Source organism: Puntigrus tetrazona, chromosome 11 (genome assembly GCF_018831695.1).
Source record: "Puntigrus tetrazona isolate hp1 chromosome 11, ASM1883169v1, whole genome shotgun sequence".
Taxonomy (NCBI): Eukaryota; Metazoa; Chordata; class Actinopteri; order Cypriniformes; family Cyprinidae; genus Puntigrus; species Puntigrus tetrazona.
The window spans coordinates 18,612,495-18,639,693 of NC_056709.1; the positions used below are offsets into that span (position 1 = coordinate 18,612,495).

Here is a 27,199-nt window from a genome sequence, read left to right on the forward strand (position 1 = left end):
GGCCAATGAATCCAACTCAAAATACAAATGTAAGGGAAGCAATTCCAAAAAACTCCCACACTGGAGCTTTTTTTAGAGCGCTTTTGCCTGTCATCTCTTCCGACATGTTTTTTTTTTTTTTTTTTCAGCAGTAGTAGCTACATGTTGTGTTGTCGTCCTCCGTTCTCTATTGCATGATAAATCCTCAGCCAATTTCTTCGTGAAATCCAATCGTTTCAATAGCAGTCCACATGAAAGGGAATGAAAAATATTTAAAAAAAAGATTCCGCATCGGACTCAAAGTTGTTCATGTGAATTTGCTACGTTGACCAACAGGTTTGAAAGTGACTTATGTGTGAGCCATGCTTGATGTATCTCTAGTGATAAACCTCACATGTTCTCTTCCAGTCACTGTAATGCTGTACTTGATTCTGTATCATAAATCAATGTTTTTAATTGCAGCTAAATTTATTGCAGCTAAAAAGCTCATCATTTTTTTTTCTTCTCGGTGACGTAAAGAATGACGTACTTTTGTGGGCAATACAGAGATGTTGTATAAAAGAACAAATTTGAATCACAGCGCCTTTCATTGTTTAGGTGTCAACAGTCTCAGATTGCGGCATGTTGCGACACCCCCCTTCCCCCAACCCTGTAAGACAGAGGCAGGGAGCCAAACAAACCAGACTGCTACTCAGCACTCCCACCGCCTGCCTCCGAACGCCTCCTGGCCAGGGAGCTGCTATTCTGAGGAGCTGTCAGTCAAACACAAGTGCTTCTGTCCATCGTCCGAAGGAGTGAGAAAAAGATAGAGGGGAAATGCCAGGGAGAAAGACCGGGTGCGAGAGGAAGGGTCGCTTAGATTAAGAGGTAGAATAATGAAAGGCGATGACAGTAAGAAAAAAACAAGGGAGGGAATGAAAGGGACAGGTTTCTTCTTTGATTTTTCAAGCATCCGTAATCCCTTTTGGTCAATCATTTGGTTGCCAGTCTCTGGTTCAGTAATCGTCTTTGTTCTACATTCTAGCTTTCTGAGCTGCTGCTCTTAAAATACGCACAGACAAGCATGCAACAAATTAACTACTAGTTGCCATGAAGCTCTAATCTTCCTTCTTAAATTTCACAACAGACAGATTGTGCATATCTATTAGAATCAATCTGAGCATAGACAAATCCAAGTACACATTTTTTTTTTTTTTCAAGCAATTAGTCATCAAAGTGGAGCCGCATGTGTCACCAAACAGGGAAAGGGCTTTTGGAAAGGCTTGATCGCCTGCTTTGCGGATTCATGAACCGTGAGGAGCTCTTTTTGGGTTTAACTAGAGGAGCTTGAATCCGAGCTGTTTGACTTAATTAAATGGTGTCATGCTAAGCTGAGTTATAGGATTAACTGGGTTAATGTGCTTTTACTGTAGTCTCTTATTGGCACACAGTCCTTGACTCCTTGATGTTTAAAAAGAGATAGAATGTCAGGAGAGTAGGGATGAGAATCACAAAGAATTTAACAATTGTAGTTCAGGTTCTGATTTCTTGACTATTCAGATTTTTTTTGAGGATCTTCAATAATTTTAGGCTAAACATTAAACAAAAACATTAAATAACAACAATACTACATTTGTGCGCTTTTTAGTATGTTTTAGGCTCACCAAGACTGTATTTAAAACGGTAACTTTTTCATCATTATTGTTACTATTTGCACTGATTTAAGCCTTGATGAGTGCACCAAAAAAGAAATTATTTTGTGTTTCTTGCATCTTGCATGTTGGAACAACATGAGCCCGAATAGTTGATAGCAGAATTAAAAATTTTGGGTGAACTTTCTTTGTAAGTAAAAGGGTTCAATTCGGCCTGACAAAGTAATGAGCCATGAAGAACCACTCTAACCGATTAAGTAGAGAGACACTCATTAGAATGGTTTGAAGCTATTTATCTGATTAATTAAAAAATGAATTTAATCATAGGAGTGTTTGTTTGTGAATCAGACTACACTGAATGCATCGATGGAAGAGTGCAGATGTTCAAAAACCGCTAACAGTCATGAATATCATTCGGTTACAGTATCTTTTAAAAATAGTTCTCAACCCCGCTGCTGACACCCACCCACAAACACATGCACATGTCTTGGCAGACCATTTGGTAGAGTTTCTGCCTATGGAAACTTTGAGGGCTGCTCCAGACAGATCATGCATGGTTAAACCAAGGACTCTTGCAACCATTGCGGTTGTAATCACTTAGCATGGAGCCGTCTGTGATTATTGATGACACACACTAATTGGGATCATAGATCATCTCCCAGACACTGACATGACCACTAAAGTCAAATGCTAGGCAGCCAAAGGTCGTGTGTTAATGCCAAGTGTCATATGTCATGTGTCAAGTTAAAGTGAGCCAACCCCAAAAGCATGTCTAATATCTGCTGTGTACGTGCATATGTGGGGCTGATTTGTCAGATATGCACGTAAAATATATCTCCGTCCTGCTTGCATTCACAGTAACTAAACTCAGGAAGAGTATTAGCTCGCTCTCTGAACTGCATTCTTCTGTTTTTTTGTGTATACTTTGTGAACATGACCCTTTTTGTTGGAGAATGGTGTGTCTGTAGCAGTTGGGATGGTAAAGTTCATAGCTACTGGCAAATCTGAATGTCTCTAGCTTTTGGTAATACTGAGATTGGTGAACTGTGAGAGGCTGAGTAGAAAAGTCAGGCCTGGATGACAAACTTAAGCTTTAATGGAGGAAAATTTGTGGTCTGAACATTGTGTGTTTTAGTAGTTACAGATGATTATATATATATATATATATATATATATATATATATATATATATATATATATATATATATATATATATATATATATATAAAAAAAAAAAAGCAAAATAAACTTAAATGCTGCTGACTAACATGGAGTCAAGAGGCTCTTTGTATTATTGATGACAATGAATTGAATGCAGTGACTCATACGGCCTGATTGTGTAAGATTTTAAAAAGATTAATTTATCTAAGAATACTTCAGCATGATTAGAAAGACTGTGACTCAGTAAGCATAAAGGCTTGATGACTCCTCAGGAAATATGAAATCTGTATATCTGAATATCTGAACACAATTTAAGTTTTTTTTTCATTAAATCTGAGCATTTTCTGACCCTGCATAAACGGCAATATAACTGACACGCTTAAGGCCCAAAGAGACAATAAGGACATCATTAAAATGGAATGTGTTATGAAGCTATGAGAATACTTTTTGAGTACTGCGAAATGAAAAAATAAAGACTTATTGCACAAAAATAGTATTCTTGTAGCTTCATTCTTGTCATTCTTGTAGTGGTTAAACCACATGGACTACTTTAATAATGTCCTTACTACTTTTCTGGACCTTGAACAGAACAGTTGTGTTGCTGTCCATGCAGTGTCAGAAAGCTCATATTTCATCTAAATATTTTAATTTGTGTTTCAAAAATGAAAAGTGTCTTATGGGTTTGGAACGACATGAATGTGCGTAACTGACAAAATGTTCATTTTTGGGTGGACTATAAGATGAATGAATATGTATGCATGAACTTTACCTGTGTGTGTATAGCTCTGAGAGGCCTGTTCTAAATGTATAAAATGCTGATCGTCTGTTGTTTCAGGAACAGGTGATGGAGTGGCTATAGACAAGCTCTTTTAGAACTAGCAGTACTGATCCAGAGTCAGTCTGAAATCTGCATACAGGTCTGAGGACACTGTTTGTAATACTTTGTAATATTTTGTAATACTGTTTGGATACTGTTTGTAAGTGAAGAAAAAAAAGAGTCAGAAAAAGAAAAGATGATGACACATGGATGCAGTTAGAAAAGATTAAGATGGAGAACAGAGTCAGCAGGTCTGAGGAAGAAAAAGGAACATTTGAAATGAACAAGGAAACATAGAAGGTGCAGCTACAGCACCTATAATGATGAATGAGTCTATAATGAAGTATCCCTCCCTCCCCCTCTTCTTTTTTCCCCTTCATTTCACTTTTTCTCTTTCACTGGCTGTCCAAAGCCGCAGCCTTGGCAGCGAACACCCCACTCCATCACGTCACGCCATACGCGATCAGCAGACCTCATCTATACACACTTGTTTTCAGAGCTTTGCCGCACAAAATGGCAAACGGACCCCCAGAGATGACTTTCAATAAGTCATGCTTAAGTGCGACATGTGTGAACTTTAGAGCGTGTTCTTGATATGATAACACAAATGTCTGTCAGATGAAACGGATCATGCGTGGTTATGTGTTTGTCAGGCTATGACAGCATCACGGGCCACGTACCACTGCTAGCCTCTGAAAACTTTGGCATTGGATGTTGAGAACAAAGAAAAGGACAGAAAAGCTTCCCGATTGAAGTGTGTTCCTACTTTGTAATAGAGCCAACAATGCTGTTTGTGTACCGCTGGAACTTTCCAAATGTCCTGAAGTGTATGTGTGTGTGTGTGAAAGAATGTACAACGGCTGGGCATGCTTGAGATACCTCTGTGTGTTTTGCCAGACAACAGGCGAGATCTCTACAACAGCTCTCTCTCTGTGTGCTGAGTGACATAAGGGGACTTTTTCCACCAATTTGCTTTGCGTGATGTCTTCATAGTCCTGTCACAATTGGAAGCTCTTGTCCAAGGGAATGAGAAAAATTATAGGTTTGTGCATGTGTGTACGTGTGCAGAGAGCAACATGCTTCCAAGTAATGCTAACGCCCTCAGAGATTCCTTGGAAGGAAAATGAAAAACACACTTGAAAGAAAATAAGGGGGGAAAAGTAAAAAGAGGACAAGAAACTAAGAGAGACAAAGATATGTATATGAATATATGTTAATTAGGAAAGCTGGATAACATGGTACTGTAAGTGCCCTTCACAGATTTATTGTTGAATTTATTTATTGTAATTTTATGAGGATATTATTCAAATGTGCACATTTTTGGAGAGATATTACATGCATCTAGATAGACAGAGAGACAAACATGGATGGAGAAATAGCCGTCCAAAGCATTTGTCAAAATATACTGCTTTAAAATGGAGAACAATGCTGTTTGCTTATGTCTAAACATTTTATTTCTATCTCTCGCAGACCCTTTTTAATTTGTACCAATGTAAATATGGTACCTTCCCTGACTAAACTCCATTTGTGGCGTGTATGATACAGCTTTTATGAAGTTGCTGCCAGTTAAGAGCATCTCAAATCACTTGAAGTTCCAATTTGGTAAGGATACCTCAAACCATGTGTTCAGCAGTGTGTGTGTATACATACTCTTTTCTAAAGGAATCTTAATAAATGTATTAGAAGCCTAGATCAGATTAGAGAACATTATGGTATCCAAATCCCAAACATACTCTACTCTAATGTTTCTTTTCTCCCCATTCATAACCATTAATTTAGGCAGTGTTCAGCCAAGCTTAAGTCCCGATCATGTTTCAAGTTAAAGATTCATACTGAAGTGTGAGTGTGTGTGGGCTTGATGACTGTAGTTCTGTAACATTCAGTAAAGATTAAATTCACAATGTTGGCCTTCACGCCAACAAAGCTCTGCCAACAAAGGCATCACTGGGCCATCACGCACTGTTTCATCTGATCTTCGATCAGGCTTTTGTTGGCGTCCTTATGCACAGCAATATGCAGATACGGGTCCAAGCCTGGCGCACTCTCATTCACTCCCCCAGTCTGACAATCTGTCAAAAGAATCAAGCATTTGCCTCCCCCCTCTCTCTTTTTTTCTTGTTCTCTTTCTGTAGCTTTTGTCTGTTCCCTTTCTTTTACCTCTGGGACACAGGATCATTTGGGAGTCTTTTTCAAACAAGTAAAAATGCACAGTTGCTTGTAATTGATTTCCAAAAAAACAACAGAAGACATACTGAGAGGAGCAGTATTATAAGACTCCATCCATGAGTGTATTATATATTTATTTCATTTCATTTTATTTTATTCATCAGTTTGTTGCCCTGTAGAAATTCCTAACACAGAATCCAGTTAGTTTCTGCCTTTTAAACAAACTATCAATCTAGTTCTTTTTAAGCATAACAAGAATTAGTAATTTATTTAATTTAATTGTATTCTATTCTATTCTGTCGTTGCGTTACGTTCTTTTGTCAGTCCTTGCCCTGTAGAAATTTTCCTAATACAGAATCCAGTCTCCAGCATATTTCTAAATATGCATCAAACAGCAGCAAGTCTGTTTCTGCTCTTCAACACACACACACACACAGCAACATCTAGAGCTTCAGTGCAAGCCACACGTCAGGAATATTAAAAGGGCATTAGTTATCGGAATAATGCTGATGATGCATTTTTCAGCCTCTACGTGAGGGAACGTGTGTGTTCGTGGCCTTGTCTGGCCCGGCGGTATTGTTTTGCTGGTCTTGCTAAGCAGTCCTTCGCTCATTAAGCTAGTGAAAGCTGTGGTGAGTGTGATAAGCCTGCTAGTGATTGTTATTAATGTAACACACTTCTGTAGCCTTTCATTGGGACTGACTGACTGTCTAGATGTAATTAGGCGGACAGGATCTGTAAATGAGCACTGACCATGAGTTTTAGTGCTTAAATATGGCTGAGGTATGGACTGTGTACTGTGCTTGTTCATGCTGCGTGTGTGTGTGTAACTCCAGAGGGCAAGTCAGAGTATTACTTCCCTCCAAGTGGAGCGTTGCTGGCATTCGTTCTGGTTTTCAACCGTTGCATTTTAAAATTACACAGACCACCTCTTTAACTTCCCTTGGGCTTTACACCTCCCTACTAGACACGAGATCTGCCCTCAGTAACTTTAACGGTTATGCATCCAGGACTAGAAAAAAATCCAAAAAAGGATATTTTGCACTGAGGTTTATTTATTAGGTATTATTCATGAAGTTTATCTAAATGCACTGTTCTTATTTTAATGCTATTTTAGGATTTAACCCTTAATCGTAATGTGGATTGTGTATACATTTCACACGAAAACTACAGTTTAACGGTTGGTTTAAGCTGTTTCTAAGCCTCACAGCAGATAGTGTTTGTTTTGACGCTTAGCTCTATAGAAAAATGTGACTTTGTGACTTTTCTCCAAGAAAGCTAAAGCAAGACTTATGTCAACTCTGTCAGTGCAAGCATTAGAGAGCAAACTTCATTTTGTCCCTCTTTGTGCTCTTTTCATCTATTCCTCATTTTGAACACTGATACATAAAAAACCTATCCATCTTTCTGTCCTTTGCCTCTGCCCAATAAATGGCACCGGTTTCCTTTTGGAGAATGATCTCAAAGGTGTTCACCATATTGTGTTCAACACTGGGTTAAATGTAGAGAAAGAATGTTGATTTATAAATATCTGAGACTGTTTTTGGTATTTTTTTTAAGATCAATCTGATATCTACAAGCGTTTCAAAACTTTGTGTACCCAGAACTTGTTTCTGCTTGCGTTCAGGGTTTAATTTTAACCACATGCTGTGTTTTATGGAAGATATCTTGATCCAGTGACATCAGAACAAGGCGAGCGAGACATTTAACCATTAACACCCTAACCCTTTCTCCCTAATGTCCCTTCCCCCTCGGCTCTCACATTCCCACAAAGCCCTAAATCTGAGGGCTAAATAAATTGTTGGCACAACATCCTCCCAGACGCCAGCACGAGGAGAAGGGTGATAGATCCGTCCCATTGAAAGGTCATGCCTCAGTAGATGAGCTCGATGGCTGATGTGTCTCACTCTCTTTGTTTAGTTTCTAGTCAGCATGTTATATGTAGAACATTTACTCACATGAACACATTTAGCCCCATAGTGTTTTTTCATCATTGCTTGACTAAACCATTTGCAAACAATTAGGTTCCTCCTGAAGCCCACTGTCAACTCCACACACACACACACACACACACACACACATATATACTCATGCACACAACTCCCTGGGGCTTGAGGAGGGGTTGTTTCTCTAGTAATGAAAGAGAATCTGCCACGGCCACGATGAGTTTTCAAGCTTAATCATTTCTTCATTTGTTCTGTCTTTTTGAGACACACACACGCACAAACAGTTCTCTGTAGCACCTAACCCAAATCTGTCAAATATTCTCATTAAACTCTGATGAACAGAATTTGAACTGGTTGTTTCACATATTAACAATAATATTAAAAGAATATCTCACCCAAAAGTGAAAATACTGTCATCATGTTTTATGAATGAATTCTAAAAGAAGTCTTATCTTGAATTAGTTGTTTGATTTACAAAACCGGTCTATGTTAATGATTCATTCAAAAAAAATTTAATTCTTGAACTCCGATTAATGGCTTAATGATCTGATTTTGGGTTAAAGTAAAGACAAAAATCGCATGTTTATGTGGATCCTCTGCAGTGAGTGGGTGCCGTCAGAAGGAGAGTCCAAACAGCTATATATAAGAACGTCACAGTAATCCACACACAATTCACAGGATGCCAGTCCGACGAATAATGTATTTGTTATAAATTCATCATCAAAACATTTCATGTTTAAACTGAAAATTTTACTTGTGTCTGAATCTGGAGTGTAATATGCCCAAATCAGGTTAATTTTTCTTACAAACATGCAGCTTTTCACTTGACTGACTGTAGTCATGTGAATTACTTTTAGATTATTGTGATGTTTTTATCAGCTGTTTGGACTCTCATTCTTATGGCACACATTCAATGCAGAGGATGCACTGCTGATCAAGTAATATGATTTTTTTTTTCCCAATTCTGTTACAATGAAGAAACAAACTCCTCTATATCTTGGATGAATTTCATTTTTGGGTGAACTATTCCTTTTACTTCAGAGGGAAAAATGATCACACTTGGAATATAGAGTTGTATTAACCACTTTTAAGATGGTGATTTCATGGCATTTGAGCTAGCGGTGCAGTATGTCATTTCCATTAATCAAAGAAAGTTATACAGGCTTGAAATGACATGAGGAAAAACTGAAAATTGGTGGCAGTGTGAACTGTCCCTGTAAGCATTATGCATTACCCTAATGTCCAATAGTTTAAAATACCAATATAACCAACCTTGTGCTCTACTTACAGAAAATGAGGTTAAAAGCTTTGCTCATCATGACAATGCCTGTCTTTAATGGGCTGCTGTCATTTTTCATCTCTGTAATTTATTGGATGACAAAGACTTAGTCATGCAATGAATTGCCCATTTGAATAAATCCAAGACTGTGCCTTGTAGAGTCCTTGCAGTGGCCTAAAAAGCATAGTTGAGAAAACTGATAGCAGATGAGCACAGAGAGGGTGAGACCTACAGTGAGTCATATCTTCAGTATTAATGTCAACTCAAGGCAATTAGAGGAGGCAAAACTGCCTTAGAAAATATAAAGGACATAGAAATGAATCATGGTGATTGTTTCTTTCATTTAAGCAGGTGTGAGGATTTGATACAACTGATTTCCATTTTGTCTTTTTTTGTGTGACTCATATGCTGAATTTTGTTGTCACTGTTTTGGAAGAGTGTGAAATTTTGTTCCAAAGAGGAAGTGTGTCATTTCGGTGCCGCTTATGTCACTCAGTTAAATTCCTAAAACAATGATTTTTCACCAGCATGCACATGCACAAATTGGTGCATAAAATCATTTTCACGAACACCTCATTTACCAAAAACGTTTATTCTAAATGTACATTTTTTTACTGAAAATAAACATACACACAAATAATATACTTTTTGCATTGAAATGTTATGTTTCATTTTATATATATATTTCATCACATAAAATGAAAGAGTACAGCTTGCATTATAGCTTGGAGAATTATATAGCTTATTTAGAATTATTTAATTATATAGAATTCGAGAATTTGCTTTATAAAAGTACAGGTGGCTAATGGGAAGGTATGTAATCTGGATCTGTATAAAAAATATTGTTTAAACTGGTTTTAAGGATGTCACACTCGGCTTTGCTTGGGAATCTGCATATGCTCCCAGGTGATAATTCATCTTTCTAGCATCATATGCTTGCTGCTGTAATAGAAATGTTGTATGGGTAAGTCATTATATGGAAAGACAGGTTTGGGCGTATTTTATGCAAAGGGTGTATTTTAGGCCCCCCTGAGCTATGCAGTCAATTTATTATATACTCCAGATTTGTTAATATTAGAAGGTGGTAAAGAGCAAATAATAAATTCAGTCAATTTGAGTTTTTTTGGAGAAAATACAAAAATTCCATTATTAGTGAACGAGACCCAGTGATTGGCAGATGAACAGTTAGCCCCACCCCCTAAACTCACACTACTGGTTGATTTTTTTTTTTTTTTTTTTAATCATTTAAGAATATTTTTGGGACTTTTTTTAAAGATTGTACTCTCTTGATGAGGCAAATGTTAATTATTTCAGATCTGGAACAGCATGTTAGTTAACCCAAGTAATTTCCCTAATGAAAAGAATCTTTTAACTTCTGGTTGTGTGTGAGGGTTTTTGTTCAAGCTAGGATTAGGGTTAGAACTGTTTTTATTTGTCTATAAGTGCGTGTGTTTGTGGCCGACACAGGATCTCTAAAGTTTACGCAGGTCACCAACTTTGGTGTGTCGAATTCCTCAACTGACCTCTAAAACAGCTTTGTGGTGGAGACTCGTGTGAGTGTGACCGGTCTTGTCCTGAACTCCTTTTGTTCTTATCTCCACCTCATCTCGTAGATTGCATGTTTGTCTGCTTACCAACAAAAAGACGACTCTCTTGAGGAAAGAATGAAAGCCAAATGAAAACTTGAGATGATACTTTGGAAATAGGAAGGATTTGCACACGCAGGCTGTAAAATAGACCAGATGGTTGAGTTCATACATTGTTCGCACTCCCACACACAGAATCCTGTGAGGAAGGAAAAACTGCTTACTAGCGTCATTTCAAATCTGTGAGCCTTACATATTTATTTAATTTCATTGCCTCTGCTCTACATATGATATGCGTACTTAAGAGGTCTGCTAGATCATGTTAAGATGCACATATGGCCTGATTTGCTACATAATTTGCTTCATACTAGGCAAAAATAAATAAATAAAACAAGATCTCTGTGGGTAGCTGATAGGAAAACCTCTTTAGGCTTAGATTAAACACTAAATGATAGTATAAACAGATCAATAATGTGATCAAGAACAGCTGTGGGTCTGTTAGCCTATCTACAGAGGACTGCAGCCATGCTAGTTCAGGCTAATTTATGCTAGTTTTGCGCTAGACTAGCTAGTGAAGGTTTACATATTGTAGCCAGCAAAACACCCTGCTAAGACACTATCCTCTAAAACATATCCTGCTAACTGGTCTTCTACTGCATGCTAATGCTGTTTTGTGCTGTTTTACCATATTAGCAAAGCTTAACAGTATGACAAGACCTTTAATGCCAAAAGTGTTAATTATCAGGCATGTGTCAACACTGAATGCTCGCATGCTAGCCGCTGTGCCACTGACCTCTGGCCTGAAGATGATAATTCACGATAAGCATGATGAAAACAGACACTTTGCCCTTTCCTCCGATCTTGTGTTTCTCACACACAAAGTTTTATATTGTTTTAGGGGTTCGTATTCAGGGCATTTGTGCAACACACAAGAACAAAATGGGATAATTATGTCATATCCTCTGACTTGTTACGCCCGCACAGTGACGAATCGCCGGAAGGGGTGACAGATGCAGCGTTCAGCAGATTGGTCTCTCGGTACCAGCCGTGAATGATAAAGTAGAGCGATTACATATTCCAGCCATGAGCTAAACGGTTTTAACATTTTAATCAGTAATTAACATCAAGCCGAGAGCCGTTGGGATGCAGACAAACGGGATTGAATTTTTCGTTATAGTATGTAGAGTTGTTGTTCGTTTGGCTTGTGATTTTTAAACTAAAATCTTCAGAAGGCACAAGCTCAAGTCTCATAAACACTTATCATATTAATGACTCTTTAAGCACAGCGCCATTTATTACAACGTTCCATTAAATTCACCTATTAGATTTCAGTGTTTTAAACGGCTTGTTTTTTTGTGTGTTTAGTTAAAGCGTGCTATTTATGTCTTTTCTACACCCACATGCTGGGGGGTTTAAGAAACTGCTCTGATTTGGCACTGTAGAATTACAGCCTACCTTCTCTCAGGCGTCCATGGAAGGAACTGATAGTTACTTCAGATTTCAACGACTTTCACTCAGCAATTAACAGGGATAGAAAATAGCTCAGAAAAGGCAGGTGTGCCACGAAAATGTGTGCGTGTGGGGGTGGGTGTATGTGTGGTTCAGATGTAATCTACGTTATGGGGACAAAATGGGGACAGAGGAGTCCAAAATCCTTGCCTATCTGATGACATTTTTGTCCCCAAGAGGAAACAAGCTTATAAATCCTACAAAATGATCTTTTAATCATGATATTTGATGAATATCATTCATTAATTATGCTTAAAAAGGTACCTTTTAAGGTAAAATATTTTTTACATCAATATGTATCCTGTAAAGAAACTATGGTTATTACTTTTTACTTGAAGGTTACCCCACATTACATTTAACTGCATTCATTAAATGTAAACTTTTGAATACTGTGTTAAGTTTTTCAAACCAACATAAATACAAATAATTCATCACTACACATACATGATGGTAACACTTGTTAACTCTTAACTATGACTTTTCACTCAATAAATTCTTAATTCCTTGCTTATTAATAGTTAGTAAGGTAGTTTTTAAGTTTAGGTATTGGGTAAGAGTAGGGATGTAGAATAAGGACTTAATAATGTGCTTAGTAGCATTAATAAATGGCTAATATTCTAGTAATGTGCATGCTAAAAAGCAGCTAATAGGTGTAATCGTTAAATAAATTGTTCCCAATCGTATTTTATATATCTGCTTATATAGCTGCAGCTCTGGATCTCACACTGCCATAATCTCCATATTTAATCACTGGCAGCTTGCTTAAGTAGACTGTGGAGATTTGGAACGGTTCCAGTCAATGCCATTGTGTGGCAGAAGGGCTGTTTTCCATATGTGGATCAGATCTGGCCTGACAATTCCCACAGTGCCTCAGTTTGTTCCTAGCGAGTAAGGAAAATTAGTAAAGACAAAGAAGGGTTTAATTCCAAGGCTAAGAGGTTTGGGATGAGTGTGTAACTCCCCGCTAGCCCTGTGCTCTGATCCATCTCCAGGACGTCCCGTACAGAGGAGCATCTGTGTATGAAGCAGAGGGAGTCTGCGAGAAACAAGCGCACTGTGAAAAGCATACTAAGAGGGTAGATATGTGTGAAATGGACCAAGACCTGCAGTTAAACACCAAACCTTCTCCATATCAAGTGTCTCTGACACGCACACACAAACACTCCATCCCCCATCATTTGCAGTTTAAATAAACACACCAAAACGGTAGGTGTGTGTGTGTGTGTCCACTTTCTGCTTGATGCCTGCCTGGGCCATTAATGCCATGTAGGGTGTAACTTTCTTCCCGAATTCACAGGAAGAAAATGTAAATAAGCACAGACCACAGGGTAAGATTTAGAGAGATGAGGACTGTTGAATAGCAAACAGGATTTATGGAAAAATATGGGAAATAAAGTCCATCTTTCTTTCTCACTCTGTTTCTGTGTAGATTTATCACTTTGCTATTTTCTCATGTATTTATTTATTAAATTCCTTTTATTTATTTATAATTCCTAAATATTATACCTTCTACAGTTTGGGGTTCGGTATGATTTTTAAAATGTTTACCTACGTTTACCAAAGCTGCATTTATTTTGTCAAGAGCACTGTGAAATATTATTACAATTGTTACAGCTGTTTTCAATTTTAATATATTTTAAAATATTATTTATTCCTGTGATGACAAATGTCAATTTTGAGCAGCCACTACTTCCGTCTTTAGTGGCATATGATACCTCAGAAATTATTTTAAATTCTCCGTTCTTATTACTATCAATGTTGAAAATATTACTTTCAAAGTTTTTTGTGGAAACGTGATACTTTTTTCAGGATTCTTGGTTGAATTTGTTGTTTTTAAAATGGCATTAATATGAAATATATATTTTTTGTAACATTTATAAATGTCTTTGCTGTCACTTTTGATCAGTTTAATATGTCCTTGCTGAATAACAGTATTCATTAAAAAAAATAAAAATAATAAACTTACTGACCCTAAACTTTCGAACAGTAGTGTATAAAAACTGTACAAGGCACGGCGGCCCTCCAAAGATTCTATTCCATTATGCCAAATAAAAGCCAGAGGCTTTTGGACGAGAGTTTATTATCAGATTGAACTTTAATGCACTTTTCAGATTTCAATTTGTACCTCTCAGCCGCTACTCATGTCACTGATCAATATGCTATTTTCTCTTTCTGTAATCTTTTCTCATCTATAATTGAATTAGTTCATTTTCCGCCATGTCTCATGCTTGTTCTTCTATCTTGCGGATTTCTGCCTTGTAGCAGTAACACAGATTAATTCAATTTCTTCCTTCGCCATATGCTATTTAAGCTCTTAACAGATTAACAGCCATAATGAATCGTTTAGATAAAGTCTTCTCTAATAAGTCGCCTCTTCTTTGTTGTGTCATTCGTGGAGTGTCCTTTTGTCCTTTTTATTTTATCTTCTGTTGTTTCCATAGCAGCCGAGCCTCCCTCCTCCTCTAATAAATTGTTGCCCATTTTTGGGATGAAATCAAACTGGATACTAGTGTTCTTGTTTTTTCACTGCTGGCCTCTGGAAATCTCAAAAGGTCCAGATGTAATATATCTCTTTTAAAGATGAATTGCTGAAAGTGAGTCCTGACATGGTTTGTCTGTAAGAAGGAAGTGTATGTAGAGCATTTTGGGTAGAGAGGTCATACGCCTCTGATAATACATTTACCAGATGGGTGATAAAAAATTGTGTACTCACAAAATTCCACTTGGTTATTTAATCCATTGATATTTATAAGTGCGGTTTTTGCCCATTTGTAACGTTAATAAAGGATCAGTAAGGAATGTATTGCGTTTTCACCAGAGTGTGAGGTAAACAACATATAATAACAATATAAATGGTTTAAAAACATTTGTAAATGTGTTGGGAAGGTTTAAGGTTATCAGTTATAAAGTGGAGCATAAGTGTGACTCAACTGTAGTTCTATTTTCTGCCAAAATATATCCAAACAAAGTTATTGTGCACATTTATCTTGCGTTCCTCCTCATCTGTCTCTTTTCTCTTTTCCGGACATGTCAGGCCTATCTAAGTCTCTGCTTTGTGTGAAGGACTTTTCCCTGGCTGCTGCAGTCTCCCCAAACTAAATATTTAAACTGGACATACTTGAGCACCCATTTATTTAACTTTTAAAGTATAACTTGCTGCTTCAAAACCATTGCAAATCGCTATGGGGAAGCAAAATGCAAAATGTGACTTCCTTGCTTTTATTCTGTTTTGTAAGATTGCATGATATATTTGCATTGTATATAATTTATTATACATGTATGTATATGGTTTGCTCAAAGAAAAAAAAAATAAAACAAAGGAAAATTGTTCTGCATTTACCCTCAAGCCATCCAAGATGTAGGTTGCTTTTTTCTTCAGTAGAACAGTAATTGTTTTAGCTGAAATCTTGGTCCCTGGTGATTCATAATTGTGTGTCATGCAGAGTATTGTACGGTAATTCATAGTTTTAAAATGCAAAAGCCATAAATTGAACAGGATTTTACAGTAAAATTACATTTAAAATAAGCTTTTTCACCATACATGGTAAGGTAACTTAGTTATTCATTAAGTTTTTTTATTGTTTACATTTTTACAGTGCGGGTTTATCTGTTCTCGTCTTTACTAAAACTTCAAGATTTCAGTAGCTGCTGGCAACATCATGCAGATTTAAGTGTATATAGTTCTTAACTTTATAAAAAGACCACCGGCAAGAGCATCTCCTGTGTATTTTGTGAGAAATAACATGACTGTGCTGTGGGATGTAACACCTACAACCATCTCTGAGTGGATCTTCTAGTAGTGAATGAATGGAAGTTCAGTGAAATGGGCCCCGGAATGTGATGTAAGACCCTTTGAGAGTCACTGACCCAGCCCCCTCACATTGTTCTGACTGAAAGCACAGGTTTATATTCGTGCATATGATTGCTATGTGCAATATCGAGAGAGAGAAAGAGAGAGAGAGAGAGAGAGAAATGTTTGGAGTAGATGAATCATCAGTGCAGCTCAAATGGTTGGGGTATTTTTAGAGACACTTTATTGTTCCATCTTAAAACAAGCCAAGTGCGCCATTAAATGTACAATATAATAGTCCATGTGTCATGTTGCATCGCCACTTGTAACTCTTCATTGCGGTAAAAAAACTTCCTCACTACTGTCAAAGCAAATGTGCTCCACTTCTGGGTTGAGTCAGAAAAATGCATGCGGATGGCTCAGAAAACTTCCCATCGTGCTCTGCAGCTGCTGTCCTCCCTTTAATCTGATGCTTTGATGGATGTGGCACAGCAGTACTTCCGTACAGTGAAGAGCCCTTTCAAAGTGGAAGAAGTGGGGCAGAAATAGCCAGCTAATCCACAAGGTCATTCAGGAGCTCAGGGTCCCAGTGCAGCTCCGGATCGCTTAATGTATTACACAGCCTGTCTTTTCTTCCCTTTCTTCGCATGTGCAGGCTGTAAATAGTTAACAAAACTCCAAAGCAAATTGAATTTCAAGCAGAGTCTCTGTTGCATCCCATGAAAAGAATTTACTTTTTTTTATACCGCAATTGCATATACAGTACCACATTTTTTTTTCCATGTAATTCAACCTGACATGTGAGAAGAACGTCCAGGCATAGAACTATTCAAGGCATGGGATACATTAAATACAACTTTGTAATCAGAATATTAGAAGCCTATAGCCAAAAAATAAATAAATAAATATAAACTGCACTGAAAGCGGAGGAGGTGGTTTGCTGTACCTCGATTCCTTGAAGCCCAGATGGAATTTGGTTATCTCATCCTGAGGTCACACCAGAAAAAGAGATGTAAGCATTCCTCAGCAATCAGCTGTTGAGCTGTACAGCTGCCCCGGCGTTGACTTAGAATGATAGCCATCAGCAATTTTTGCTAAGAAGGGGGTGTGGTGCCTTCATGAAATTAAATGACATCCATTTTATTGCACCTTTGTATTTCTTATTCAGTGAAAACCAAATTTACACTAACTAATAAAATCAACATAAAACCAAAATGAATAAACATTTTTGTTAAAAGAAGCTGAAATAAAATGAAACCAATATTAGATGTTTTTCTAGGAATTTTGTCTTAGCAACTAAGTTGAACTAAGCTGAAGCTCTAAAATAAAATGAAAATATTAATTCAACCTAAATGATTGTATCAAAAAAGTAATAAATTGCTAAAAATTAAAATAAATGAATTCAAAATATTAATTAAAAAAATGTTTTCACTTCACATTGTATGGTCATTTCTCATTTTAAAGTCCAACTTTTAATTTTGACACTACAATAATATAATGCAACACATACAGTTTTTCCCTGTTTATGGTGAGGTAACTTCCAGTAAACCAAATAACATGTTAAATGAAAAAAGTTGAATATCAATATTAATGAAAAAACTTTATATAAATATTAGATGTAAAAGCTTAAAATTGACATAAATTAATAAAACCTTAATCTGAAATATAAAGCTGCATAGCTAATAAAATTTATTAAAAAAAATACAAATAAATAATATAAACAATAAATAAATGAAAACTGAAAACCTAAACATTAAAAATATCTATAAATATTGAAATAACCCTGGTGTGAAGGTGAATTGTACGATAAAACTCATGCATTCAACTGCACTGCCATTCCATCCACTTCAGGCTGTATTGTGGTATTTTGATGTTAGATGGGCAGAATACTGTGATTTAACACACACCTAAAAATAAAACAGCGATCAACTGTCATAAAAAAAAAAGCTGATCAGCCTCATGCCTTGGAGAGCATGGTGTTTACTGGATTTCTATAGCAGCTTAGGCTTGTGGCCAGGCATGTCAGTGAGCTTGTGGCTGTCAGTGCGTGTTACTCCAATGCCTAAAGCACTGGGACTGGGGTAATTGATACTACTGTGTGTGTAGGGGTTTGGCTCAGACTGAAATGAGAAGCACAGTCCAATAAAAGACAACCTTCTTAGATGGATGCACGTCCACACCGACGACTTGAGCCACCTGGAAGTTAAAGAGCCAGCTGCATTTAAATAGATTTATAGACGTTTATTAAGTAATTTAAGCGCCGTTGTCGAATTCCCATTTTCCCCTTTTTGTTGCAAACTGGTGTTGTGAGAAGGCTTCTGTAGGAGTATTGATTTACCCAACAGCTCATGCTGTTAAGCATCATCTATGAATCTTCTGTTGGTTTTTGGTGGTCTTTGACTCACTGGGAGATTTTGGATAAGGGGCGACTAGGTGAAAAAAATGTCTTAATGTGTAGATAAATAAGGTAATAACAGCACCCCTTTAATCGTGCAAAATGTCAAGAATTTTTATGCATAAAGCTTTGTGAGATATGTTCAATCGTGCTGTGGTATAGGGGAAATATACATTTAAAAAGAGGTAACATTTAATAAAAGAAACGTTGATATCAGGAAAAAAAAATAGCCTGTTGTTTATATGGAAATGAAATCACATACAGTTTATAAATATCACAAAACCTCTGAAGGTACGGTACCATATAATTTACATAGAAAGCGTTTTCCCCCCCTCAGTTACCTTTTGCCTCGTCAAATCCCTATTGCTTGGGGTCTTTACATTTGGAGGGAAAGTGACTGATTTGCATGTAAATGATTCCAACAACAGCAGCTATTCACGTCGTTAATTAAACTAATGTAGGAACGTTGACTTGCTGACATCATGGACGCTCATTACCATTCACGAGCCCGAGTGGGCAGAGCGAGCAGAGAGCCAGTCGAGTCCAAGCCACGGTTCACTGAGCGCTCAGAGCCTGTTATTGACGAGAAGCGCAGGCTGTTCTTGGCTTTAACTGGTGGAACTATCACGGAGAATCGCGCTGGATCCGCGGGAACGCTTCGCGCTTTCGCGTTATTGTAGGTTGTTTCATCAAAAGCGCCGGAGCTTGAGGCATGTCTTTCCTGGACGACACCTCCGTACGAACTAAAGCTGGCCAGTAGCGCCTGACAAAGCCGTGCGGATCGAATCGAAGCGAGCGCTTGTTTGTGGAGAGCGGAGAAGCGAAAGCGCGCCGACTGATCGCTTTTCGTGCTGGAGATGTGTAGCCAGCGCTTCGATCGATTCACGACGGAAGACGCCAAACTCTCTGATCTTCGCGCATGGTGAAAGGTAAGCGTTTGTGGGTCTCTGCCGCTTTAATCGGGTCTGCGCTTTGAATGCTGCGTATTCCAAAAAAGTTTATCCGTAAACTTGGTTTTCTTCAGGTTGGTTAACATTACTGATCTACGCGTCTGTTTAAAAAAATGTTTCTGGAGAGCTTGCGTTTGTGGGGGTTACCTTTTTTGTGTACGTCTTTGACTTCATCTAACAAGATTGCGAAAATGGCTGTTAAAGACCGTCGTGAATATAGGCTGCAACTTTTCACTGTTCCCTTGTATCTTCAGTCATTGCTAGTTGACCTGTTCCAGTTAGTCGGATTAAGCCTTTGTTTGGTGGTGTTTTGTTGGATTAACACATAAAGGGACAAAGTAGAGAATAATACTCAGCAGAGAAAGAAAACCCAGACAGCTGCTGTTGAATTCGTACAAGGTTTTTTTTTTCCTCACCCCACATTCACTCGCGTTTGGAGACCGTCGTTTATTATGAAGCTACACGATTCGTCAGTGAATCGTTCTAATGAATCGGATCTTTTTAGTGAATTGGTTGACCAGGGTCAAGAAACCGGTCTGAATGATTAAGGCAAGAATCGGTCCCCGCGGTTCTCATATTAATAACTTATTGAACCTAGAACACTCCACTTCGCTATTTTGCTCTATGAGTCGAGACGTTCACACTTTCACAGCTTTGTCTACATTTTTGTTGTTATATTCTATAAGAATAGGAAAGTCCACGCCACAACTGTAATGCTAATTCACTGAAATCGCTTTCAAAATTTTAATTGTGTGTTGCTGATGAACAATGAAATTGACAGCCAATCGGAATCAAGTTTCAAATTTAAAGTGAAAGACAACAAGATCAGTACAACCTTCTCGCGTATAATAACGAGACATTGTCTTGTTGATGGTCATCATTATTATCTTTGTAATTATTGTTCATGGTGTGAACCAGCCCATGGAGCATTTGGTGTAGGCCATGCATTTTACGGATGCATGAAAGGTAACATCAGAAATTGATGACAAATAACGCAATGGATATGAATACAATGATTGTGTCACGGTTTCGTCAGTGCATGCAAAACAGTTGGTTGGAAATTTAGCTGTCCAGGATGGCGTGCTGTTGCAGTTACACGATAATGTAAATATAGGTATCAGGGTTTTTTTTTTTTTTTTTTTTTTTTAAACCATCAAAAAAACAAATATACAGAATGTCTGGGTTTCCATCACTGTTTTTAATGCCTTGCTGGCTTGCTGTCAGTGGGATGTTACTTTGGGCTGAATTCATCTTCTTTTACAGCACTATTTTGATTGAATCAATATCACTTCCTCCCGCACCCCTCGTCCATTTCAAGCTGCCTCCATTAAACTGATTCCTTTTTCCTTGAATAATTGATTTATTTACCTAAGTTTATATAGTAGGTCATCAGTCATGAGTGTTGTCTTGTTTCATTTACTTGTGTTAGTGTTTACATTACGGGACCTTTAAAGTCAAGACTATAAAATATGACTACAGTAAGGTCTTCCTTTCTTGTATTCTATATTACTGAAGCACAAACCTGGCCAATAACACAAAACAGTGCTTTGAATAGGAAATCAACAGATTAAAAAAAAAAGCAGTAACCGACGTTCAATGTGGGAAAAGTAAACACAGTTGCATATACACAAAAGATAAGTGATAGTATATGGTGAATTGGTTTTCACTAGCACTCAGATGTGACCAGCTTCTCCGCTGTGTGTTGCCCTTTAAAAAGCTCCTTTAATTCATCCGGAATGATGGCATGGAAAAGCCTGGGAGCCTCATCAGAGACTGGAATTTTGAAAAAACTACAACCAGTGTTATTTTACCGTTATTGAGATACAATAATAATTTGTACTAATATTTCAAAATCTTTTTTTTTCTGTGCATTGTTGCAAAGTGTTTTTACTTTTATTTCAGTTGATGTTTTCATTTCATTTTTGAATATATTGAATATATATATATATATATATATATATATATATATATATATATATATATATATATATATATATATATATATATATATATATATATATATATTGAGTTTACTATAACAACCCTGGCCATAGTAGACCTTTAAAAATGGCGGTTGTATTAAAGATGACAATTCCACTGTGTCTAGCCATAGGCTATTGTTAAAAAGAATTAGATGAGATTGTCTGGTGGTGGCATAGGCCTGGTTTTTAAGGGGATAAGTTTCCCTCGAGCTAACAATAAGTCCGCATCTGTTGTTGTCTGAACAATTTAAAAATGCAATGATTAACCCACAATAAGCAATTGTCTGATCAGATCATAAATCACATTTACCCTGTTCCGCCTAGATGCCTCAGGGGCATAACAACCTTCTGTGTCATCCCTAGATTACATTCCCAGTCTTCCATATTTGCTATGTAGGACAAATCCTTTCTAAAGGCTCAGATCAGATCATGTTGACTTGGACTTCTTAGCATGATGTTTGTAATGAAATCAGCATGCGTAGTTGCAACCCAGCATCCTTTTTAATTCAAATCACATTTAGGTGATTGGAAAAGCATTATCAATGGACTGTGGAGTGGTATTGAGCCTGGAATCTGCAGTCATGTGTGATGCATGTCAAAACATGGAAGGAGTTTCACTCAATCCGTTCTGTGTGGTTGAGAAGGGAGTTATAGTGACCTCATTTTTGTCCAGTCCATTTATCTGGACCAGACCAGCATCTCTGTAGAAGCCTTTTATGGTAATCCCAGAAATCTCAATGTGGCTAAATGGGTTCATCCTTTCCAGACACGCATGCATTATTAGTTATGACTATATAAAACTGATGAAAATACTACACTTCCCAAGAGTGCCGGATAGCTCTGTATTGGTTCCTCTTTGTTTTCGTTTTCCGCTCTTTAGCTGATATGCTCTGCAGAACGACCAAGCACTGTTGGAGAGAGCAGATATGTTTCTTAAGTGTTTGGTATTCACAGATGGACTGTTTGTGAGGGCCTTCATGTTCCTGTGATTGTTGAGTATTAATGAGAGTTGTGAAGTTGCCACCCTCAAGTAATGCAGGTGAATTGTCCTTGCTCAAGGGTGTTGGAACTGCAGAGAGACCAGCTGCATGGCCTATATATAAGTCTGCTCACTGTTGCCTCCCACAGAAGCGCCTATCGAGTCTGAGTCTTTCATTTTGATTCAAAGAGGTGCTTTTAAACTACTTGAGCTTCATGCAGGTTTTAAAGCACTTTATCCATTTATAGGTTGTTTTTGTTTCCTTCATCTTAAATATTTATAAGTGAACTATTGTGTTCTGGGCCAGTGTTTCCCAACCTGTTTTTTGTCTCATGTACCCCCATAGCCCCTATTACTAAGTACCCTTTCACTCACATGAAGGCATGTTTTTCTTTCGAGTTTTATTTCACTGGAATGTTATTTGCCATGCCGACTGTTATTATAGTCAGCATGAAATACAAATCTTTTTTTCGTAAATGCAAGTTATTGATCCTGTTATAAGCAATTCATCAATTTTCATTACTAGAAAGTCCGGTGGAACAGTGGACTTCTCTTGGTCAGTCTTTTTGACCACAACATAAAACCCAACCATTACATAAAATCTTCCTGCAAGGTCACCTTGAAATCAAGTCCCTGCATTTTTCCAGATAGTCTATTTCACGGGAACCTACATCACAATATGAAGGATAGCTTCTTCTTTTGTTACATCGTGACTTTAATGTTATTAGAGTGGTCGTTATAACGAGACACCTGAGGTCGTTTGTTGTCTGTAAGTTTTGACTTTTCTACAGGCAGTAATAGAGAATCGTTCCCTGAGAGACCTAACAGAATTTATTCGTAAATTAAGTCCAGATGGGCTGTTTAACAAAAGTCTTTGTATGGTGTTTTTTAAATACCACAGAAACTCAACTAGTATGAAATAAAATTTTGAAATGTTATTTGAATCATTGATGGACATTTTAATAAGAATATGTGAAATTTGTGTTTAAAAAAAAAGAAAAAAGTATGCTACCATTTAACAAAAAAAAGTTTTTCTTTTTTTTTCCTTGGCACTTTAAATTGGCACTTTAAAGGACATTTATAATGTTACAAAAGATTTATATAGATACATAAATTCTGTCCTTTTAAATCTGTATTCATGAAAGAATCCAATATTTTAATATAAAAATGTTAAGCAGCACAACTCCAGCCTTGCTGAGCAGAAAAGACTTCTTGGAAAAAAAAAAAACAAATTGTAATGACACAAAACATTTGAAGTATAGGTTTAACAAGGCAAAATCGAAATTTATCTGTGTAGCCCCCTGGAAGCAGTTTAAATAACCCTGTTTGGGAGTCTGTAAGTGTGTTGTAGTTATATTTTTGTCACAATGGCTTTTAGTGTAGTTAAGCTAGTATGACACGATGAGTAATTTAATATTCGTAACAATTAGTGCATTCCTAAAACAGTGCAAATGTACAATGTCAAAGCCATATATGTATGCTAGATAAAGCCAAGCTGCGGTTTCATTATCTAAATCTGTTAGTCAGATAACAAAAACAGGACTGGTGAGTGTTTCCGTGAAATTTGGAAAAGACAAATAATTGCTTTAATCCGAATGAAATCATATATTTAAGTGCTTGTTAATGCGCTTGATGGTTTAGACACAGCAATTGCAAGCTTGTAGAAGAAATACCATGACTCACTCTTCGTATCCTTAGGACAATAGAAGCATGATGACACAGATCTGCTGATGGCTTAAACTGAACCAGCACTCTTTTTTTTCCTCTCTTGCTTCCATAGCAACTAGAGTTCTTTGACGTAGATGATTCTATAGATTAAACATGGCCTAAAGTTAACCATCTGGCCGACGTGAAGATGTCAGTCAATCATTGTGTTACTGGCCGGTGTCTGTCTTTGACACCTTCCAGCCTGTCAGGCCTCTGAGGTGCTAATGGGATTGGCCCTAAGTAGGCGGCTTGTTTTCTCTTCTTTTGGTCTAAGAGGTTAGTTGATCTGACCAACTGGCCGGCGTGCTCAGAAAGTGTGGTTTTGGCAGAGCTTGACGCCTGTGTCTGCTTGTCTGGACGCTAACCAGACGCTGCGTGTTTGACTGGTGGAGTGTGTGTTTCATCGTGACATGAGTCATTGGACGTGTTGAGGGTTTTTGTTGGAATCTTTGGACTGCTTCTTGTTCTAACCAAATGTGGATATGTTGATTGACAAAGCAAATGAATAAAAAGAGAAACGCTGTGTGGGAGAGTTGCTTGAGAGGTTTGATTGTAACTTGAGATGTTAGCGCAAAGTCAGTTTGTTTTATGCAACTCGTGTGTCATTCTTTGTGTTAAATGCGTTTGCTGTTTAAGGTAGCTAAGAAATAAGTGTTTGAATGTGTCAAAAATGCATCTTACTGGTATATTGCTGTTAATATGATTTCATGTAAGTTTACCTTTTATTTAAAATTTATATATCAAATTTATTTTACCATAAAGTTGCTGACAAGATAAATTGTTTCTAGATAAGTTGCCTTGGACAAAAATATGTTGACAATACAAAATGTACAAATGGCAAAGTGTACTATATTATTTTTTCAGTTATATTTATTAGCATGCATTTTACTAGAATATTAGCCTTTTATTAGTTCTAATCAGGCACACATTAATGCCTTATTATACATGTCCATATTTTACATCTGTACCTACACAACTACCTTACTAAATATAATTAAGCAGCAAGTTTGAGAATTTATTGAGGGAAAAGTCATAGTTAATAGTTAACACGTGACCAGCTACCTATTTTGTTATTTTAAATTATATTACATTTTTGACGGTTGTTTTCTTTGCCATTTTAGGAAAATCTGTCTCCACTGTAAGTGCCCTCGTGAGGAGCATGTTGTGACCGTCATGCCACTAGAGATGGAGAAGACGGTGACCAAGCTGATGTACGATTTCCAGAGGAACTCCACATCCGATGATGACTCGGGCTGTGCTCTGGAGGAGTACGCCTGGGTACCACCCGGACTCAAACCTGAACAGGTATACACATTTTACCACCCTGTGCCCAAATCAGACTCGCAGTACTGTTCAAAAGTAAGCTTGGTTAAATTTATCAGAAGTGACAGAAAATACACTGTTAAATAATGGAATAAATAAGTAAAATGCTTTTGAACTTTGTAATTTTTCTAAAAATAATCATGAAAAAATGTATCATGTGCTGCATCTCAATATGCATACTTGCACTATACCCTTAAATTTTGTACTCTTTTGTTGGAGAAAAAGACACCCTAACACTTTTGAGTGTGTAGTAGGCAAGCTTTGGGACAGTCTATCATGTCAGCCAACTGCGTCTTTCACTGTACGCACCCTGTAAACTGGCCTGTCAATCATCTTGTCAGTTACCATCCTTCACATTTCGTTTCATTTAACTTTTTACCGTATTGGAGAGAAAATAAGTAGCTCATTTGTCTTCCAGTCGAGGGGTGATTCATGTGGAGAACTGCTTATATTTTCTATATAATGGTGCATTTAAAAGTTAACGACCAAATAGATGTTTATAAAAGTTCACATTGCTGTAGCAGATGAAATATAACACAGATAACAATAAATAATTTTTTTACTAGGTTAGATGTTGATTATTAATAACTCAAACCCCTTTTTGTAATCGCATTTGTAGTTTTTCTAATGTGTTTTATTCAAGTTTGTAGTTCTGGATCAAATCCATCTCCAAAGCGCAATGGATTGTGGGCAATTTTAGCTATTAGAGTATGCACAGACCTGAAATAGTAGACCATCCTGGGACTTTTGTACTCTTTTCAACATGCTATGCTTTAGGATGTACTTATTCTAATCTCACATACTATTTTGAATTACTATATTTATGGGGGATAGTATGGACATTGGGACACGATGGTTTCTACAAAAATATTAAGAAGATATTGATAAAAAATAATTGTCAGCAGTCAGCATTTTAGAAGGATTTCTCAAGGATAAAGTGACACTGAAGACTGTAATGGCTGCTGAAAATGTAGCTTTGCTATAAAAATGAAGTTATTTTAAATGGTAACAATATTACTGTATTTTCACTTAAATGCAGCCTCTGTGAGCGTACAAGACTTTAAAAAACAATTTAAAAAAGCTCACTGGGATTATAAATGGAATGCAGTATGTTAACAGTGTCATTTTGTAATTTTCATTGGGATGTTTATGAAAGCATTGAGTCATTCTGCATGAAATTTCACAAGGTTTTAAAAGTTCAGAATTAAAATACCTTTGAGATGAATGTTTCTTTATGATCTCTCATTCTCTCATCTCTCATTTTCTTACTCTAGCAAATTTTCGGCTTTAGAAGGTTGGTGTATGGGGTTTATTAGGCACCGGTGTGCGTAGAAATCTTTATGAGCCAGTGAAATCATTTATAGATGTGAGTTTCATTTTCTCAATGAACAAAAAACAGGTCTTGTTAACGCAACAGCAAAGCGGGTCAATAAGCAATAAAGCACCTCAACCATCTGCAACAGCTGTAGACTTTATTGGGACTTTGGAGGCCACATGATGTGCATCTGATCAGTTTTAGTTAATTTATTCACATTTGCCTGCCTGAATAATCCTGTCCAGGAAAAAACGATAGTATATGGGTTTTTTGTTATCTTTTGTTTATTATAAATACTTGATCAAAATGATGGTTGTCAGTTTATGTAGTAGAATCTCTTAAATATTGTGTTTCACTGATAAATGGTTCTCTAGGCTATATTCCAAGAGCCCTCAGTTTGTAAAGGCTCTGGTTTAAGTCAGTTTTTCACCATTCAGGCAGATGGATGGGAGGAAGTTGCTGGGATACAAGAACTCGGTGTCCATGCATGTTATTAGCAAGCTATTAATTATGCCTTTCTCTGTGCTTTGAAAGCTGGTGTCTGCAGTTTCACCCAGAGACAGTGATTACCTCAGGCCATGACAAATTAGCTTTGCTTAGACATAGGGTGGAAATTTAGGCCATCCACATCCATAATAAGATAAGATGGAAGCTCTGCTATTCGTTTCAGAAATGTGGGATCTG

General features: G+C 37.1%; 1 protein-coding gene across 4 annotated transcripts in view; it reads left to right on the forward strand.

The window, feature by feature from the left end:
- Positions 1 to 27,199, forward strand: part of prickle2b (prickle homolog 2b) — a 69,142-nt gene that overhangs the window by 32,621 nt on the left and 9,322 nt on the right. For 3 of the 4 annotated variants that reach the window (XM_043252651.1, XM_043252652.1, XM_043252654.1), the window contains one exon: positions 24,999 to 25,182. In XM_043252651.1, coding sequence (XP_043108586.1) covers positions 24,999 to 25,182 — 184 coding nt within the window. Of the gene's footprint in view, positions 1 to 18,641; positions 19,189 to 24,998; positions 25,183 to 27,199 lie in introns of those variants that run through there. The other variant, XM_043252653.1, reaches the window with a different exon arrangement.